Source organism: Phacochoerus africanus, chromosome 2 (genome assembly GCF_016906955.1).
Source record: "Phacochoerus africanus isolate WHEZ1 chromosome 2, ROS_Pafr_v1, whole genome shotgun sequence".
NCBI classification, from domain to species: Eukaryota; Metazoa; Chordata; class Mammalia; order Artiodactyla; family Suidae; genus Phacochoerus; species Phacochoerus africanus.
Window position 1 is genome coordinate 241981173 of NC_062545.1, and position 18553 is coordinate 241999725.

The window sequence follows — 18553 nt, forward strand, 5'->3', positions numbered from 1 at the left end:
TTCTAACAACCTAACTGCATCTGCATTTGAAAGGTTTTGTTATCATTCTGAACTCCAAAGAATCTCTGACTTTAGACTAAATAAGGGAAAAGGTTCCAGACTGGTTATGTGGTTTTTTTCATGCGGAAAGTAAGGGAAGGGAATCTGGGTCTCACGTCATCTTCTGTCCTAACAAGTCTGTGTACAGTAGGACTGGTTAGGCCATGTTATGCAAAGGTGAGATAACTTGCTTGGGGTCATACAGTTGGTAAGAGGCACTCTGCCTGACTTCAGAATTTGGGGGAGTGGCTACTGTGCCCCACTGCCCACTGGTCTCTCAAAAGCTCCCAGATTTCTTTTTTTCTTTCCCCTGCTCACCCTTGCAGCAGTAGTTCTTTGATACAGGAGCACGGAGTTCCATGGTAATCCAAGGTGTACACTGTGGCTGTGAGTGACCGGTTGGGGCAGGACTGACTCAGGCTATATGGCTGCCTTTAGGGACAGTGGGGACTATGAGCACCAATCCCCAGCCTCAGGCCTCCAAGTGGTCTGGCAGCTCTTGTCACCACCCTCCAGAGAGGAGGCACGGCAGGTTTCACCCCTAAAGTAAAGTTCCTGCCCCCTGTGTTGCAGTTGGTCCTTAAAGAATGGGGCGGCCTTTCCTGAGTGAGAGCCACAGCCTGGGCGAGGGTGAGGCATGCTACCCTGGGCAAGTTACCTCACCTTTCTTAGCCCCAGCATTCTCATCTGTAAAGCGGGGAGCACATAAGCAGCTGTCTCACAGGGCTGGTGTGAGGATTAAATTAAGTGATGTAAGTAAAGCACTTAATGACAGTGTCTGCCCACAGCAAACAGTCTGTAAGTAGGAAGAGCCATGACTGCTGTTATTGTGAGCAAGCCATAGCCAGCCACAGGTCACCTGTGTGTAGCACTGCTAGGGAGGACTGCCGGGCACCTTGGAGGCTCCTGAGAACATCAGTGTGACCCTACAGGAGGCTGACCATGCCAAGCCCCCAAGCACTTAGGAGTCTGAACTCTTATCTTCAGGTCTTTCATCTCTAATTTGATAATTTGGAGATACCTTTATGTTCAACCTAGGATATCGTGAAAAGGTCAGGTTGCATCAGGCCTTCTGGTTAAGAAAGTGAAGAAGTGTATAGCACCATTTCAATCAATATCTATTTCAAATATGACTACTCCAGTATTAAGAGGTACCCAGCTCTATCTAGAAAACCCTTAGGGTAGAGAGTGGTGCCCTCCCCAAGGGCCCAGGGCCTGGAGGAAGGGGCCTTCCTACCTTCAGGTGCTCCATCTTCTCCTGCTGGCTCAGGAAATCCCTGCTGGCCTCCTCTGGGGGCGTGGGGGACTGGTGAGGGGGATGCATGAAGTCCTGGGTGACCTTCTCAGAGAGCTTGCAGATGACCTGCTGCTTGGCTTGGTTCTTGTCCATGAGCAGCTGCACATGCTGCTGCAGTTCCTGCACCTGCTGCTCCCGCAGGCTTGCCATCTGCAACAGGCTCTCCCGCTCCTGCTCCAGGGCCTCCACCCGCTTGCCTAGCTCTGCGATCTGCCGCACTTTGTGCCGCACTAGCTCCAGCCGGTCCTTGTCCTCAGCTGCTAGGTACGCTCCAGACACCCTCTTCTCCTGCTGGGCAGCCTCCAGCGCCTTGTGAAGGATCTTCACCAGCTCCTGGGAGGGAAAAGGGAAGTGCCTGGTGACTTGGGGAAGGCTGAGTAGGTGTCAGAAGTGAGGCGTACATTGTCATCAGTTCTCCTAAGAGCCCCGAGGGGTGACTGGCATCAACCCCTGGGGCATCTTATTCCAGCATCCACATTCTCTCTTTCTGTTTAAAAGAGTTTTAATTGGACACATGGTGCCCCAGCCAAAGACTACATGTATCCCAGCCAAGCTCAGCTAGACGTGGCCAAGTCACTATTCTGCCGAGAAGTGCTGATGGGCCGCTTTTGGGTCATACCTTCAAAACACACGGTCCTGCCTCAGTTCCCTTTCCTTCTGGCTGGGAAATAGCAAGAACTAGAGTAGCTGTGTTAGGCTCACAAGCAGAAGCTGCATTTTGAGGATGGCATAGCTGCCTCACCAGCCTGGAACTGAGCACTTATCTCTGGATTCTACACTGTCAGAGAGGAATAAACTTTCAATTTGATTTAGGCCACAGCACTCTAAGGCTTGTTTGTTACAGCAACTGAGTCTGTACCCTGGCCAATACTGTCTGTTTCAGAGTTGGACAATCTGAGGAATTCCAGCAGAGTGGGATTTAATCCCAAGTCATCCAGATGCCGAGCAGCCTGTGCTCAGTCAGTAAAGAAAGCAGGGGTGGCAGTGGCATCGCATGTGGGCATGGCTTCTCTCTCATTCCTGAGGGAGATCACTAATTACTTTCAGTACTCTTTCCTGCTAAGCCTTGTTAAGGCTCAAAATCCTTCTGAACAAGGCATTCAGGCAGTCACTACCAGTTGAGCTGAGGCATCATTAGAGGAGACACGTTGGTAGTCCTTACACTAAGCTACACACTTGGTCTCATTCAACCCATCTGTGCCCACTGCTCAGCCCACCACATAATACCTGCAAGGCTGGTGCAAAGAAATGCAAGGGAGTTCAGAAGCAACAGACTTTGATTTATTCCTTGGCAGAGGCACCTGATTCGTGTGGAAATTCAAGGTTTGGCTCCTTGTACCTTCCAGCTTCCAACCTCCCCAGCACTCAGGGAGCTCTTCTGCCCAAAGCAGGGATGTGAATTCATTCAGCAGGATCAGAGTATCAGATGCCATGGAGCCCACGTGAACCTAAGACCTGGCCATTAGGGCCTTTAGGTTACACTGCCGGGCTCTGTGCCAGTCTCATCCGGAAAAACATGATTTCCTGGATCTGCATTAACTGTATGCATGCCAAAGTAATTAAATGAATGATTGGCTGGATAGGTTATTGCTAAGAACAATTCCATTTTGGAGAACTGTCCCAAACCATGACTATTTGAGAAGCTAATGACAAAACTAAATTAGCACATGTCTTCTGAAACCTTGGTACTAGTGACTGCCCCTGCTCTTGTTCTCTCTCTTCTATCCATGTATCCAACCTTTATCAAGCACCTGCTCAGTTCCAGATCCTGTGCCAGGCCCTGGGACCCAGAAAGGGACCAGTCATAGTTCCCACCTTCAAGGACCAAAAAGGCTGGTGGAAGCAAAAGCGAACCATGGAACAATGTACTGCAAGAGGGGAGCAAGGGTGTTTGTGGGCCCAGGGCAGTGAGCAGTAACTTCTGCCTGGGAGAGAGGGAGGGAAGTCCAGCACAGTCTATAGAAAGGCAGAGCAGTTTACATTGATCCTAAAGAATGAGGAGGGACAGAGATGGTCAAACAGCAGGTGGGAGGTGAGGGACAGAAAGTGAGAACTGAGGGTTGGGAGGGCTTTCCAGACAGGGCAGAGTCAACAGCTTGAGCAAAGGCTCAAAGGAATGAAAGAACAGGTACGGAGCAGTGGGTCCTGGGTGTGGCAGGAAGGTAGGGTGGAAGGGTGGTTGCAAACCAAACCAGAATGTTTGGAATGAAGTAGTCAGCTTCCCACGGCTGTGCAGAGAGAGATTAACATTCCTGTGGCTGCAGGATAACTGAGAAGCCTAGACCATTTTCTGGGTCAGCTGAGATTTGGAGATTACCTTGGGTAACTGCCTGGTGAAATAACCAACACCTGCCACTGTTCAGACTTGCCCTGGGCTCACAACCAGGTGGGTATCTACTCCCAACTTCAGGAGAGTCAACTCTGAAGCCCATTTCATTACATCAGCTGTCTCCCCACTTCCCACATCCTGGCTCTCAAAATCTAAGACCAAGACACCAGCCCAGGAGGCTGTCCTCCTACCCCAGGATCCCTGCAGCAGAATGAGAAAGGGAGAAAGGAACCCAGGAGCGGGATAGAGCCAGAGCAGGAAGTGTGAGATGAGGAGTGGGACTGGATCATCCATTTGGAAAACCTGGAGGCTGGACGGCCCTGGGAGATGACCTAACCCAGTCACCTCACTGTCACCTGGGGAGGTTGAAACTCAAGAATGGAAGAGCGAGGACTAAAAGGACCTGGTCCAGCAGTGGGAAAAACTGTGGCTACAACAGAGGGCTCCCAGCTCTAGTCCTAACATCCTTCACTGCTCCATGATGTGTAGGTAATGGATTTTGCACTGAAATGCTTTTTTCGATTTCTTTAAAAAAATGGAACTAACTCATGTTCATAACAACATTACTCACAAAACCCAAGAGGTGGAAACAAACCAAGCATCTGTTGATGGTGAATGGATAAACAAAACATGGCATACAGGGAATGTTATTCCATCTTAAAAAGGAAGGAAACTCCATCACATGTCATAACACAGATGAACCTTGAGGACATTATGCTAGGTGAAAGAAGCTAGTCCCAAAATGCAAATATACATCAAGCAGAAATAATAAAAAGGAAACCTTGACTATCCCATTTGGAAGCTGCTTTTGTCCTTATGTGATGGCACCTCTCCAGATCAGTCATTATCAAGCAACATTATCACTTGTAAGGGTTCAAGAGTATTCCCTGTACAGACTACCCCAGTTCCCTTCATCCTACCTCCAAGGATGGTTGGTTTCCACTCCCATAGTCATAAGCAATGCCTCAGGAACAAGTTTTAGAAGTAGAAGAGTTGATCAATTGATACTTTCTAATATTTCTATATTTTTTTTTTTTGGCTTTTGCCTTCTCTAGGGTTCCCAGGTTAGGGGTCCAATCGGAGCTGTAGCCTCTAGCCTACGCCAGAGCCACAGCAACTCAGGATCCAAGCCAAATCTGCGACCTACACCACAGCTCCTGGCAATGCTGGATCCTTAACCCACTGAGCAAGACCAGGGATTGAACCCGCACCTCATGGTTCCTAGTCGGATTCATTAACCACTGAGCCACAACGGGAACTCCTTCTAATATTTCTTTTTGTTGTTGTTGTTTTTTGTTTTTTTTGGGTTTTTTTTTTGGTCTTTTTGCTATTTCTTGGGCCGCTCCCGCGGCATATGGAGATTCCCAGGCTAGGGGTCTAATTGGAGCTGTAGCCGCTGGCCTACGCCAGAGCCACAGCAACGCGGGATCCGAGCCGCGTCTGCAACCTACACCACAGCTCACGGCAACGCCGGATCGTTAACCCACTGAGCAAGGGCAGGGACCGAACCCGCAACCTCATGGTTCCTAGTCGGATTCATTAACCACTGCGCCATGACGGGAACTCCCTTCTGATATTTCTTAATTGACTGTTTGGCCCATCTTGGACATTAATAACTGGTCAGAGGTTGTCATTTTATTAAAAAACTTAAAAGGCAATAAATCAGGTATTGAGGATTTGATACCTTTGTCACTCACTAAAATCAAGGTGGGTGGGCCCAGAAGTGCTTGTGGAAAGAGCACTGGACTAGATCCAACACTTGTGCTACTGACCCCTCAGGGGCTCAGGGCCAGCTAGATGTGGGTGAAGGAGCACTGGCTTTTGAGTTAGAGACTTGGGTTCCCATTCCAGATCCACGAGGGTGTTATCTAATATAGGGGAGCCTTAGAAGTTCCCGTTGTGGCGCAGTGGAAACAAATCCGACTAGGAACCATGAGGTTGTGGGTTCAATCCCTGGCATTGCGTGAGCTGTGGTGTGGGTCACAGACATGGCTTGGATCCGGCGTGGCTGTGGCTGTAGCTCCAATTAGACCCCTGGCCTGGGAACCTCCATATGCCATGGGTGTGGCCCTAAAAAGTAAAAAAAAAGAAAAAAAAAATAGGGGAGCCTCAGCTTTCTCATATGTAAATGGAGATAATGATCCCTATTCTACTGAGTGTTGCCTAAAGAATGAGAAAGTGTGGCAAGTGTCCTGTCCAAAGCTGAAACAGCCAGGGGCCCTCTCAACCCTCCCTCCGTGACCTCAGGCCCCAGGGGCCTATACTCTGAAGTCTCTGAATGCTGCAGTCTCTGGCTGGGGTTCCAGGGAAGTGAAAGGCTGCACTTTGCTCCCAAGTTTCCTTAGTTCCATGCCTTCACCAAGTAATCCTGAGTGAGCTAAGCTGGCCCCAGCCAGAGCCCGGGAGGGGCTCATCATTCCCGGCAGCCAACAGATGGACAACATCACCACAAACAACAGCCTTCCATTTGCTGAAGCAGACAGCCTTCAGGCTGAGTGCAGTGCTGTCACCTCTGAAAGCCTGAGTCATCAGGCTAAGCTGCCATCTGGTATGTCTCCTAGAATCCAAGTCTCTTGTGGGGCCAGCGCTACAGGGGCCTGGGATGGATAATGGCTTAAGAGGTATCCAAATCACAGGGAGTGCATTCATTTTTCTGAGGAGTAGATGTAGTGCTTGCGTCTGGTACTAGGCTGTCCCTCGAGACTATGGAGGAGGTGGCCTGGATGTGAAGAGAGTCCTGGACCTTGGGAAGGAGACCAAGGCAGAGCTCTGGCTCTTCCACCTGAGTGACCATGGACAAGTCATTCACCTTCTCTGAGACCCTTGAACATAGTGCGGTGAAACGGGCAGAAGCTCTAGAGGCAGAAAGACCAGAGCCTGAACCCTGGGTTAGCACCCAGGAGGCCTGGGCAGGCAGAACCTCTCAGAACCTCTGATTCTCTATGAGGAAAAGGAGAGGATAACAGCTGTGAAGATTAGAGATGGTGCATGGGAGGTGCCAGCCAGCTCTGTGCTGGAGCCACACTTCACACCAGCAGTTACTTGTGCTCACGTCTCCTCCCTACTGGATGCTGAGGTGCCCAAGGGCAGGGATTTGGCTTAGTGTAACTCTTGGCCCTCCACAGCATCCAACAGAATTTGAGATACAAATTCTTCTTCTTGATTTTTTTTTTTTTTGGGCTGCACCCACAGCATATGGAGGTTCCCAGGCTAATGGTCAAATTGGAGCTACAGCTGCCAGCCTATACCACAAGCACGGCAATGCGGGATCTGAGCTGTGTCTGTGACTCACATCACAGCTCATGGCAATGCCGGATCCTTAACCCACTGAGCAAGGCCAGGTATTAAACCCACATTCTTATGAAATATTAGTCGGGTTTGTAACCTGCTGAGCCACAACGGAACTCCCAAATGCAAATTCATTAAAAAATCACTAAAGCTATTGGCAGTGTCCACCTGGCCGGCTGAGTCAGGGCAAGATCCCAGTTCCCATGCTCTCTTGTAGCCTAAGGCCGGAAGGTGGTGCCTTCCCACTAAAGCGACACAGGAAGGCCCCTTGTAAGTAGGGGCCCAGGAAGTCCTGGGGAGTTTCCCAACTGAGAAATTAGACTTAAAAGGTCTCAGCTGGAGAGCTGCTCTCTGACAAGCATTTTTGAGTACCTGGGGGTCCCAATGGGTGCCCCAAGATTTTGCCAGCCTCTTCGGTCTTACCTCTGGGCCAAGAGCCAGTCTCTTTTTCTTCTTCCTCCCTTTTGGTTTTGATATTTGTTTTGAAGGTGAAACTCCAGCACTGGTAGGGCTGGGGTCCCCTTTCCTAATGTGGAATGAAGGTTTTCATGGACTCTGCCCACTACTGCTATGCTCCACAAGCATGTTTCCAGGGAGCCCCTCAGAAGGGTGCCTCATTCCTTGTAATGCAGGAAGGAATCAATGAGGAGGGCAGGGAGTGCCACAGTAACAGCCAAAATCATCAAAGTCTGCATGTCTCAGGCAGCTTCTGGGTGCCAGGCACTGGGCTTTATGAATCCAGACACAGGCCTCTTCAGTAAACATGATTGTACTTCCATTTAAAGAGGAAGAAACCGAGGCTTAGAGAGGTTAAGGAACTTGCTCAGGGCCAGGACCATTTTATTTAAAGGCCTGTGCTCTGAATCACCCACTAGACTGAAGTGCATTTGGAAGATGGGTCGGAGAGCATGCAATCTGCTCATTTCATGAATCAAAAGCTAAACCCAGGAGTTCCCATCGTGGTGGAGTGGAAACAAATCCGACTAGGAACCAAGAGGTTGTGGGCTCGATCCCTGGCCTCACTCAGTGGGTTAAGGATCCAGCGTTGCCGTGAGCTGTGGTGTAGGTCAAAGACGAGGCTCTGATCTGGCGTTGCTGTAGCTCTGGCGAAGGCCGGCAGCAACAGCTCCGATTAGACCCCTAGCCTGGGAACCTCCATATGCCTCAGGTGTGGCCCAAAAAAGACAAAAGACAAAAAAAAAAAAAAAAAAAGCTAAACCCAGAGACTTGATGTCCCCACCATCTCTGTCCCAGGACAGGGTTGAGATCTGTTGGACAGTGAACTAGTAAGAAAGTCCAGATTTGTTAATGCTCAAACAACTTCTTCCTGACATTTTCACTCTGACTGTAGGGGAGTTGTCAATATCCTGGGCCGCCCTCACTAATCTCCAAGAGTTTGTCTCATTACCGAAGAAAGGAGAGTCCTCCAGGGCTGCATAGCCATCAGGGGCAAAGTGGAATGAAATCTGGGTCTCCTGGGCCTTTCCACTTCATCTGACAATTCATAATGCCTTAGAAGGAAAGGCCGAGTCATGGGAGGCTGCCCATGTTTCCTAGAAAGAAGGAGAGGAAACAGGGAAAAGAGGTGGTGTTTACATTCTAGATTTCTCTTCCTTCTAAGATGGGTCTGGGGCTGAGGCTGTACTGGACCAGGGATTGGGAAGCTGCTATAGCTCAGCTTAGTGCCCTCAGCTCTCAGGAGCAGCCAGCAGCCTCAGGGCAGGAACACAAAGGTGACAGGAGGGAAAGAGTGGCAGCCGGGTTGCTAAGTGGCATTGGAGGAGACTTCACATGCTTGAAGACTGTATGCGTGTGCTGGATGGAAGGCCTGCAGGGGCAGGGCTGTGTCTTTTCTCACTGTTTGTCCTCCAGCACCTAGAATGCTGCATATCTGTAACAGGGCCTCAATAAAGATTCAGTGAATAAACAAATGAATTGAGAACATATGAATGAATGAGTTTCCTCCTGGGAGGACAAGAATCACCAGCTGCTTCATTAAATATAACGCCTGCCCTGCCTCTGCCGGTTTCTGTAGTAACTATTTAGGGGCACAAAAGGCAGAGGAGGGGAAAAACTCAGTGGGGATAGCATTTTTCTGGACTGTATTCTCCAAAAATAGAGCAGAAAGGGAAAGAAGAAATCTATAAAGGGGAGAATATTCAGAAGTAGACAGTACACCTCCCACCTCCCCAGAGAGCAAGAGGAGAAACAAAGCAGGAGACTTAGGGCAGCCAAAGCTCAAGCATGAAAGCTTAGGCCTTCCTCTCAGAGGAAAAAGAGCCTGGGGCCTCAGTGGAGCCCATCACTGGAGCACCACAGGCAGCACCCTCAGGATTTTTGGTAACACCAATCTAGCTTAATCACGTTTACTATGCTCAGGAGAGCCTATAGTCCATGCTGCAGCCATGTGACCCTTACTACGTTATGAGGTCACCCCTGGATGTGAACGTGATTTACTATCTGGGTTATAGGATTTAATGATTTTAATGTCTGTGTATGTGTGTAATTTTTTTTTTTGTCTTTTTGTCTTTTTGTCCTTTTAGGGCTGCACCCGAGGCATATGGAGGTTCCCAGACTAGGGTCTAATCGGAGCTGTTACTGCTGGCCTACACTACAGCCACAGCAACGCCAGATGTGAGTCACATCTGTGACCTACACCACAGCTCACAGCAATGCAGGATCCTTAACCCACTGATCGAGGCCAGGGATCGAACCTGCAACCTCATGGTTCCTAGATTTGTTTCTGCTGCGCCACGACGGGAACTCCAGCTCTTGCTTTTCTTAACTGCTGTCATTAACTTCTGTCCCTGTGAAGCCTAAATCTTCCTCCCTGTCACTGCCTCCTGTTGGGCCTGGCTCAGCTCCCAGGCCACACAGACCTGCCTGCCTTCTCTGTCCTGTGACAGTCCTTCAGTGAATCGGCACCTGGTCAGATGCCAGCTACACCCTGCAGCTGCCAGGTCAAAGATTTCCCCCACACTGTTCCTTCTGTGACCCCTTCCAGGACCCTGCATGCAGATCACCCTCCTCCAAACACTGTCACTCTTTGGGTGTGTGCTCAGATCATGCACAGTCCCCAGGAGAGATCCAAGAGGCCTTGCCCTAGGTGACCTTCTGTCACCTAGTTTGAGTGACAACATGTCCCTACCTGATTAATAGCACAGCATTTCCAGTCACCTGCAGTTTGGCCCTTAAGGACCGCAGGCTGGCTAATGCATTATGTCAAGCTTGTCCCAAGGCTCCAGGCACAGAAGAGTCCACTGGAGCCTGGGGCCTTTTTGGGGACAGAGCTTACCTTCTGAGCCTTTAGCTCCTTGGTGAGCATCAGAACCTGCTGCTCCAAGGCCAGTACTTTCTCATGGGCAGTTCGGTTCCGTGTGAGTCCTTCGGTGAAGAGTGGGAAGGTGTTGTTGTGGCGCTTGGCTTTCTGATTGAGGTTGGCAGTCAGAGAGAACTTGGGTGTAGGCTTGGGAGAATCTCCTGGATCTTTCCCTGCTCGAGAGGAGGAACACAGAGGTTATGATCAGCGGTCCTTCTCAAACGTGGGCTTGCTTTAGAAGCACCTGGAAGGCTTAGTAAAATGCAGACTGGACCCTACTCCCAGAGCTTTCCATTCAGTAGGCCTGCAGCGGGCCTGAGAATTTGCATTTTTCAAGTTCCTAGGTGATGCTGATACAGCTTGTCCAGGGATCATACTTTGAGAACCACTGGACTATATAAACATTATTTACACTGGGCTGGCCAGTCATTTAGCCCATCCTCTAAACTGTGTCTGTCCCCTAGGCTGAGACCCCAGCCCGCATGGGCTCTCTCATCCCACCCTGCTGGTGTTTACAAGGTGGCCACTTCCTCAGGCACAGGCCCAGGCAAGATGTCTTTTCTTCTTATTCTGGGATCCCACCTCTACCCTCTGGGCAATTTTCAAAGCACACAGCTCTGTCCACTGAGAGAAGCACAAAATATCTTTATTCTGCATTCTTGCCTTAGTGAGTAATTTAAACTCTCATTTGATTCTTATTGCAAGCTAAATGAGGAGACATTTTCCACAGCCAAACAATATCTCAAGGCTGTATCCTTTTATTTCTTCTAGAGCCTGAGGCAGCAACCATGGCCAAAGTCTATCTGAGGCCCCTGGCCTGTTCTTGTAAATAAAGTTTTTTTTGTTGTTGTTGTTGTCTTTTTGCCATTTCTTGGGCTGCTCCTGCAGCACATGGAGGTTCCCAGGCTAGGGATCCAATCGGAGCTGTAGCTGCTGGCCTACACCAGAGCCACAGCAACTTGGGATCCGAGCTGCATCTGCAACCTACACCACAGCTCACGACGACGCCAGATCCTTAACCCACTGAGCAAGGGCAGGGATCAAACCCGAAACCTCATGGTTCCTAGTTGGATTCGTTAACCACTGCGCCATGACAGGAACTCCAATAAATAAAGTTTTACTGGAATATAGCCGTGCCCATTTACTTGTGCATTGTCTATACTGCTTTTACTCGACAAAGGCGGAGTCCAATACTGGTAACAGAGATTGCATGTCCCACAATGTCTCCAGTATTTACTCTCTGGCTCTTTATAGAAAATGTGTGCCAACTGGTGCTAAATTTTATTCTTTTTCTTTTTTGGCCCTGCCTGCAGCAAGTGGAAATTCCCAGGCCAGGGACTGAACCTGAGCTGTTGCAGTGACAACAGCAGGTCTTGTAAGTCCCTGTGCCACAAGGGAACCCCACTAAATTTTATTTTTAAATCAAATTCAATGTTAGAGAATCACTCACCCAGACTGTCTTGTCCTGCCCTGCTCCCAGCCTGTGCTTTATGGCTCTGCCATCAGCCTGCATCCAGGGATGTGTGATGCTGGAGTATATGGTCAAGGGACCCTGAGATTTTGATCACGTGGCACATATACAACATGTCTGTTATGAGGTCCCAACAGGAGAAATTCTCCTCAGCTCTCAGTGCAAGAAAAAAAGCTTTATTTCTTCCAAGAAAATATGTGTTTAGTCTTATGGACATTGGAAATAATGTAACCACTTGCATTTACCTCTTTGACTTGGCTGCTGAGAAGCTTAGAGCCACATTTGCTGCCCACCTTAGGTATGCTGTAGGATTTTTTCTTGAGTTTATCTAAATTTCCTAGCCTGAATTACTCATTTATCTTCTCCCTGATATACATTTTAATAAACTATACCCAGTCCTTTTGGGACTAAGATGTTAAAAATAAGGATGTGGTATGAGATCCCAGGGGAGGGGACAGGCAGGGCTTGCAGGATGAGCTGAATGACTTAGCACCTTTCTTCTGGGGACTAGGCCAAGAGCCAATCAAATGGTCTGGAACAGATAAAGAACTACTCTAGTGGGTGACAGGAAGTGAAACTCCTTGGCTTTGTTGAGTATAAGAACAGAACGGTCTTGTTCCAGACTTAAATCTGGTCGAGCCAGGTGGAAAGCAGCCTGCAGAGCTCAGAAGAACGCAATGCTTCTTTCTCTTTCCTGCCATGGGGTCTAAGAGAGCACAGAGGCTCCCTGGAGCCCTGCTGGCCTCTGATAACACTACTGTCCACCATCCCAGGGCAGGCAGGGCAGGATCACTATGCCCATCTTACAGTTGGAAAATGAGGCCTAAGACAGTGCCCTAGGATTTCATCAGAGCACCTCAAGGGCTGACTGGGAGAGGAAGGCAAGTCCCCTTCAGTTATTAAATGAGGAGAAAAACAGTATCTACTGCTCAGATTGTTGTAAGGATTAACCAGGTTAATGCAGGTAAAGCGCTTAGTGCACATGGATGAAACTTGAAAAATCCTGCTGAGTAAAAGATGCCAGTTACAAAGGACCACACATCGTAGATTCCATTTATATAAAATGCTCAGAATAGGCAAATCTATAGAGGCAGAAAGCAGATTAGTGGTTGCCTCTATAGCTGGAGGGAGATGGAGATTGAGAATGATAGTTGAGGGGTGCAGGGATTCTTCTGGGGTTAATAAAAATATTTTAAAATTGATTTTGTTGATGGTTGCACAACTCTGAATATACTGAAAGCCATTGAAATGTATGCTTCAAAGGAGTTAATTGTATGGTATGTGAATTATATCTTAATGAAACTGTTACAAAAAAAAAAAAAAGCTTAGAGTAGTTCTGGTATAAATACCAAGTACCTGCTATAAATAAGTGCTAGTTCTATTACTGTTATTGATTCGATACTGTACCGATCTTCTCTTGGGCTGCTCATTGTTAGCTGCAGGGCCTCACTAGGCAGTGCTCTCAAGGGGTGCTTTTTCTAGAGCTGTTGCCCAGTGGTCTCCTTTGCCATAAAACCCCTCAGCGCTGCCCCAGCCAGTTTTCTCCCAACTGTACCTAAGTTAAAATATGTTCTAAGGGCATCAATGCCAATTTCAAAGATGCTAACCCCCATCCCCCATGGTGTGGTTCACTTACATTTTGTAAAAGAAATAATGGGAATTCCCACTGTGGCTCAGCGGAAATGAACCCGACTAGTATCCATGAGGATGCAGGTTCGATCCCTGGCCTTACTCAGTAGGTTAAGGATCCGGCACTGCTGCGAGCTGTGGTGTAGGTCGCAGACGCGTGACTCAGATCCTGCGCTGCTGTGGCTGTGGTGTAGGCCGGCAGCTGCAGCTCTGATTCAGCCCCTAGCCTGGGAACTTCCACATGCTGCAGGTACGGCCCTAAAAAGAAAAAAAGACAAGAAAAGAAGTGCCATGTCTTAGCTGGGATGAGAACCTTGAGGTCATTTGTTTTGCTTCTTCAGGCAGATCTGACTTTAATCATCCCAGAAAGGCATTTTTATATCCTTTCCTTATAAATTAAAAAAAAATGTAAGAAAGAAAAAGTGAGAGATATTTTCCCTTATTACTTCAAGAATCATTGCCTGGTGTTTCAATTTGGGAAGAAGAAAAATGTTCTGGAAATGGATGGTAGTGATGGTTACAAAAGAATGCAAATACACCTAATGCCACTGAACTAACTGTATACCTAAAATTGGTTAAAGTGGTAAATTTTATGTTATGTATTTTTACCACAATTGAAAAGAAAAAAAAAAAAGAATCATTACTACTAGACCATGGAAGCCCAGGAGGAGTGACCCAGAGAGTTCCATCTCTGATACACAAGAGCACAGATGTTGGTTTTGGGAGAGGAGAGTCTCTGAAGGCAACCCAGACCCAGGCAGAAGCTCACCTGGGACCCTGGGGTCAGGGGGCTGTTCCTCCCTCTGAGGCTCCTTGCTTGGTGAAGAATCTTCTCCTGGGGGTCCCTGGCCTGTTCCTTGGGTTTGCTTGTTGCCCCGGATGTTGTACATTGTGTTTCTGAAAGGAAAAGAGAAGATCAGGAGGCTGACAACCCTATCATCTTGTCTCTTTCCCTCCCCGCTGCCACTGTTGGTGCTCAGGCCCTATCCCCACCCTCAGTCACGGCCTGATCAGTTGGCCTGATTCTAGGCACCCCGCAGGATGCCTCACCCCGATTCCCTCACCCTTCTCTTTTTCATTCTTTCATCATACTTTTCACCGTCCATACATAATATTGCCTGTAAACAATATGAGCTTGACTCCTCTGCTTCCAATCCCACTGCTGGACTATAAGCTCCGCAGGGGCAGGGATATTTGTCAGCTTTGCTCACTGAAATGGACTTGACAAACTTTCCTGAAACCTTCATCTGGTCCTAACGACCTGGCTTAAAAATCAGGATAATATTGGCCTTATAGAATAAACTGGAAAGTGTTCTCTCCAATTTTGTGGGGGGGTGGGGGGAATTTGTGAACAATGGTATAAAATTCTTCTTTAAACATTTGGTAGAATTCACTAGTGAAGTTACCTGGTCCTAGGTTTGTGTTTGTGTGTGGAGGGAGGGAGTTTTGATAACTAATTCAATCTCTTTACTTGCCACAGGACTATTTAAAATTTCTATTTCTTCTATTTTTTTTTTTTTTTCTTTTTAGGACTGTACCTCTGGCATATGGAAGTTCCCAGCTAGGGGTCAAATTGGAGTTGCAGCTACTGCCCTACAATGGCCACAGCAATACAGGATCCAAGCCAGGTCTGGGACCTACACCACAGCTCACAGCAAGGCTGGATCCTTTAACCCACTGAGTGAGGCCAGGGGTCAAACCAACATCATGGTTACTAGTCAGGTTCATTACCACTAAGCCAAAATGGGAACTCATTCTATTTCTTCTTGAGTCAGTTTCAGTAATTTATCTTTGTACGAATTTATCCATTTCATCTGTTATTTAATTTGATGGCATATAATTGTTCATGGTATTCCCTTATAAATCTTTTTTTCTTTTTTTTTGACTTCACTCGTGGCATGTGGAAGATCCTGGGTCAGGGACTGAATCCATGTCACAGTTGCAGCCTTTGCCACAGCCTGTGCCACAGCTGCAGCAACACTGTCCTTAACCTACTGTGCCACAAGTGAACTTACTATACATCTTTTTATTTCTGTAAGGTTGGTAGTAATGTCCCCTCTTTTGTTCCTGACTTTAGTCATTTCAGCCTGCTTTCTTTTCCTGGTCTTTCTAGCTAAAGGTTTGCCAATTTTGTTAATCTTCCCAAAGAACTATTATTTGATCTTATTTTTAAAATAAAGTCCAGTTTTTTGGTATATTTGGGTCCAGAATAGGACCCAAAAGAATAAGTCTGTACTTTACCTGAGAATACAGCTGACTGAGGGAAGGTGAGGTTAATCAATTAAAATAAGAACAGAGAATAAATTAGAATCAGCACTCCCAACACCTAACCTTGAATAAGGAACCCCTGACTCAGCATGGGAGTCATGGTCATAAAGACATGTTCTGGAAGGATAGATAACCATGGGCAAGCCATTTATTCTCTCTGAGCCTGGATTTTCTCATCTGCAATGGGATGAGAAACATATCCACAACAAACAATGGCCGGGTGCTTGCATGGGCCAAGTCCAAGCTGAATACTAGTAATTCAACTCATGTAGACCTCACCCATGTGCATTCAACTCATTTACTCCTCACAGTGCCCACTGAAGGAAGTACTATTATAATCTCCACTGTACCGAGAGAACTGAGATTCTGAAAGGCCAAGTAACCAAAGCCATAGAGCGAGTAAGTGGTGGGGCTGAGCCACAGACTTGGCTGTCTAACCCATGGCCTGAGAATTTAACATTAGATACCATTTCACACGTTTGTCTGGACAAATCAGTAAGAGTGTAAAGCACCTAGCATAGTGTCCTTCCTCGAGTATGACCTGGGCTTGCAGAAGACCCAAGAGCAAGCTCCAAGACCAGCCAGGAGAGGAGGGCAGCCTTGTTCCTTCCAGGGCTGTCAGCAACCAGGACACTTGCAACACTGCCTAGAACTTTCTGTGGGTTATTACTTGGAAACTTCCTTCCTTTCTTGGTCTCTGCTTGTTCTCTGTTCCACTTCTGCGGTTTGGTGGCCGTCATTAGGCATGAATCTTGGTGAGACTGCCCTAGACACACACTTGCTGGGTGGCTGGGCTTCTCAGGTCCTCTTCCCACAGCAGGCTCCCCACGCACCCAGTTTCCTCCAGCTCCTCCAAAGGGAAGATCCCCTGCAGGGCGCCCTCCTTGTTTGTCCACTTACCCTGAGGGGCTCAACCATGCCCCTAACCCCCGAGTCTCTCTCTTCAGTTCACAACTGTCTCCTGAGTTCCAGAGGACACTCATCATATTTTTTTCTAAAAACCTACTTCTCTTCCAGGAACAGTATCACTTTCCTACTAGTTATCCAAGCAAATTCAAACACAGAAGCTGACAGAGAGAAATGGTATGCCTGAGTCACTCACACAGAATCAGGGGTCTCTAATCCAAGTCCAATGAAAAATCTATTCTGCTTTCTAAGAGGTCCCAGTGTGTCTGAAGCTCACATAGAAAATAAGCACCCAAACAGGATCAGTAGTGGGTATAGTCTGAATTCCTCAAAGCTTCCATTCCTTCAATAAGAGCAATAATAATAGCAGCAGGTAATATTTATGTGCTTATGGATCCCTAAGCACAGTTCTAAAGCAGTTTACCTGTATTAACCCATTACAGCCCAGTTCACACCTTCAACACAAAACACTAATTTTGTAAGCAAGCACTGTTGTATTTACATTTACTGGCAATGAAAGTGAAACAAAGAAATCGAACAACTTGCAAAGGGCAGCACAGCCCATGACTAGTGGAGCCAGGATACAAATCCAGGAAGTTTGGCCCCAAAGCCCAGGCCATAGTGCTATCTTCTTATCAACTATTTAAAACAAAGCCTGCCAGTGGGAAATTGTATATATCATACACTATTAAATCAAAAAGAAGCTGACATGATCAATGTACAATAAATTACACATGTTGAAAGTGAATAATTTGATATGTTTGATATATGTAGACATTTGTGAAGTCGTCACTTCATTCCACTGAATATGATCTCAATTATGCATATATGTATATAGAAAATGTGAGGAAAGATATACACTGCATGAAAAGAATGCTTGTCTGGGTAAAGGGACTATGGGTACTTTTCAATTTATACCTTTCTAGATGTTTCTAATTTTCTACAAAGAACAAGTGAGTACTACTTTACAAATCAGAACAACACATGTAGCTTTTTATTTTATTTTGTTTTTTTAATGGCTGCATTGGTGGCATATGGAAGTTCCCTGGCCAGGGATCTGTACTGCAGCTGCAACCTACGCCATAGCTCTGGCAATGCCAGATCCTTAACCCACTGTATCAAGCTGGGGATGGAACCTGCTACTCCCCAGTGACCTGAGCCACTGCAGTTGGATTCTTAACCCAATATGCCACAGCAGGAACTCCACAAATGTACTATTTTTAAGTAATGATGTGATACATTGAAAATAAAGCCCCTAACCCCTACCCAGACCCATCTCCCTGCAGGGAATCAAGCCAGATCACTCTTAAGTCCAAAGAAGGGTTGCCTGCAGCTTGGCTGGCCTCTCAGCTTTAGGGCACTTACTGTATTTCAGTTCCCAGGTGCTTGATGGAAAGATTCTGAAGGGCCAAGGGCATAGCAGGGACAGGCTGCAAGGCAGCTGCCATGCCCACAAGCCCAGGGGGTGTTTTCACGGGACACAGGAACTCCTCCAGCTCCGTCTCCTCTTGCTCTGGGGAACAAAAAAAAAAAAAAAAAAAAAAAAAGGGAAAGCATCCACTAGGGTTACTGCAATTAGAAAGACTAGACAGTGGGTGCTATGGACTCAGCTACCTCTGAGAGCAGGCAGAGGTCTATTAGTGGCAGAGCAAGCCTTCCTTCTAGGTTAACAGCAGCCAAAGAGTCAGGCTTTTCTCCAAATATTCTGCAACCAGTAAAATGATGCGTCTTGCTGGGAAAGGCTTCCTGGACACCCCCTCAAAAATTTACAGAACTGCAGACAAAGCTTTATGAGCCAAGAGGTTCACCCTGGCAGTGTTTAGCCTCAAGATCTGGGGAAAGGCTAAATAAATCATGATGCCTTCAGGCAACGGAATATTACTCAACCATTTAAAACAATGCTAATGAAGAGTTCTTAAGAATATGAGAATGTCTGTGAGATATAATATTAAGTGGAAAAAGGGAGCTAAAAATTGGGATTATAGTATGCCCTCAATTGTATAGGAA

At 47.2% G+C, this 18553-nt stretch overlaps 1 protein-coding gene across 7 annotated transcripts in view; it reads right to left on the reverse strand.

Annotated features, from left to right (window-relative positions):
- The window catches only part of TBC1D2 (TBC1 domain family member 2), a 45160-nt gene that overhangs the window by 17240 nt on the left and 9367 nt on the right, over positions 1-18553 (reverse strand). For 4 of the 7 annotated variants that reach the window (XR_007133268.1, XM_047768012.1, XM_047768014.1 and 1 more), the window contains 4 exons: positions 17912-18059; positions 14142-14269; positions 10249-10445; positions 1277-1669 (listed from right to left, as the gene is read on the reverse strand). Coding sequence is in view for 5 of the 7 variants with exons in the window: in XM_047768012.1 (XP_047623968.1) it covers positions 1277-1669; positions 10249-10445; positions 14142-14269; positions 17912-18059 (866 nt within the window). In the remaining 2 variants the exon portion in view is untranslated. Of the gene's footprint in view, positions 1-1276; positions 1670-10248; positions 10446-14141; positions 14270-17911; positions 18060-18553 lie in introns of those variants that run through there. The other 3 variants (XM_047768015.1, XM_047768016.1, XM_047768017.1) reach the window with 2 other exon arrangements.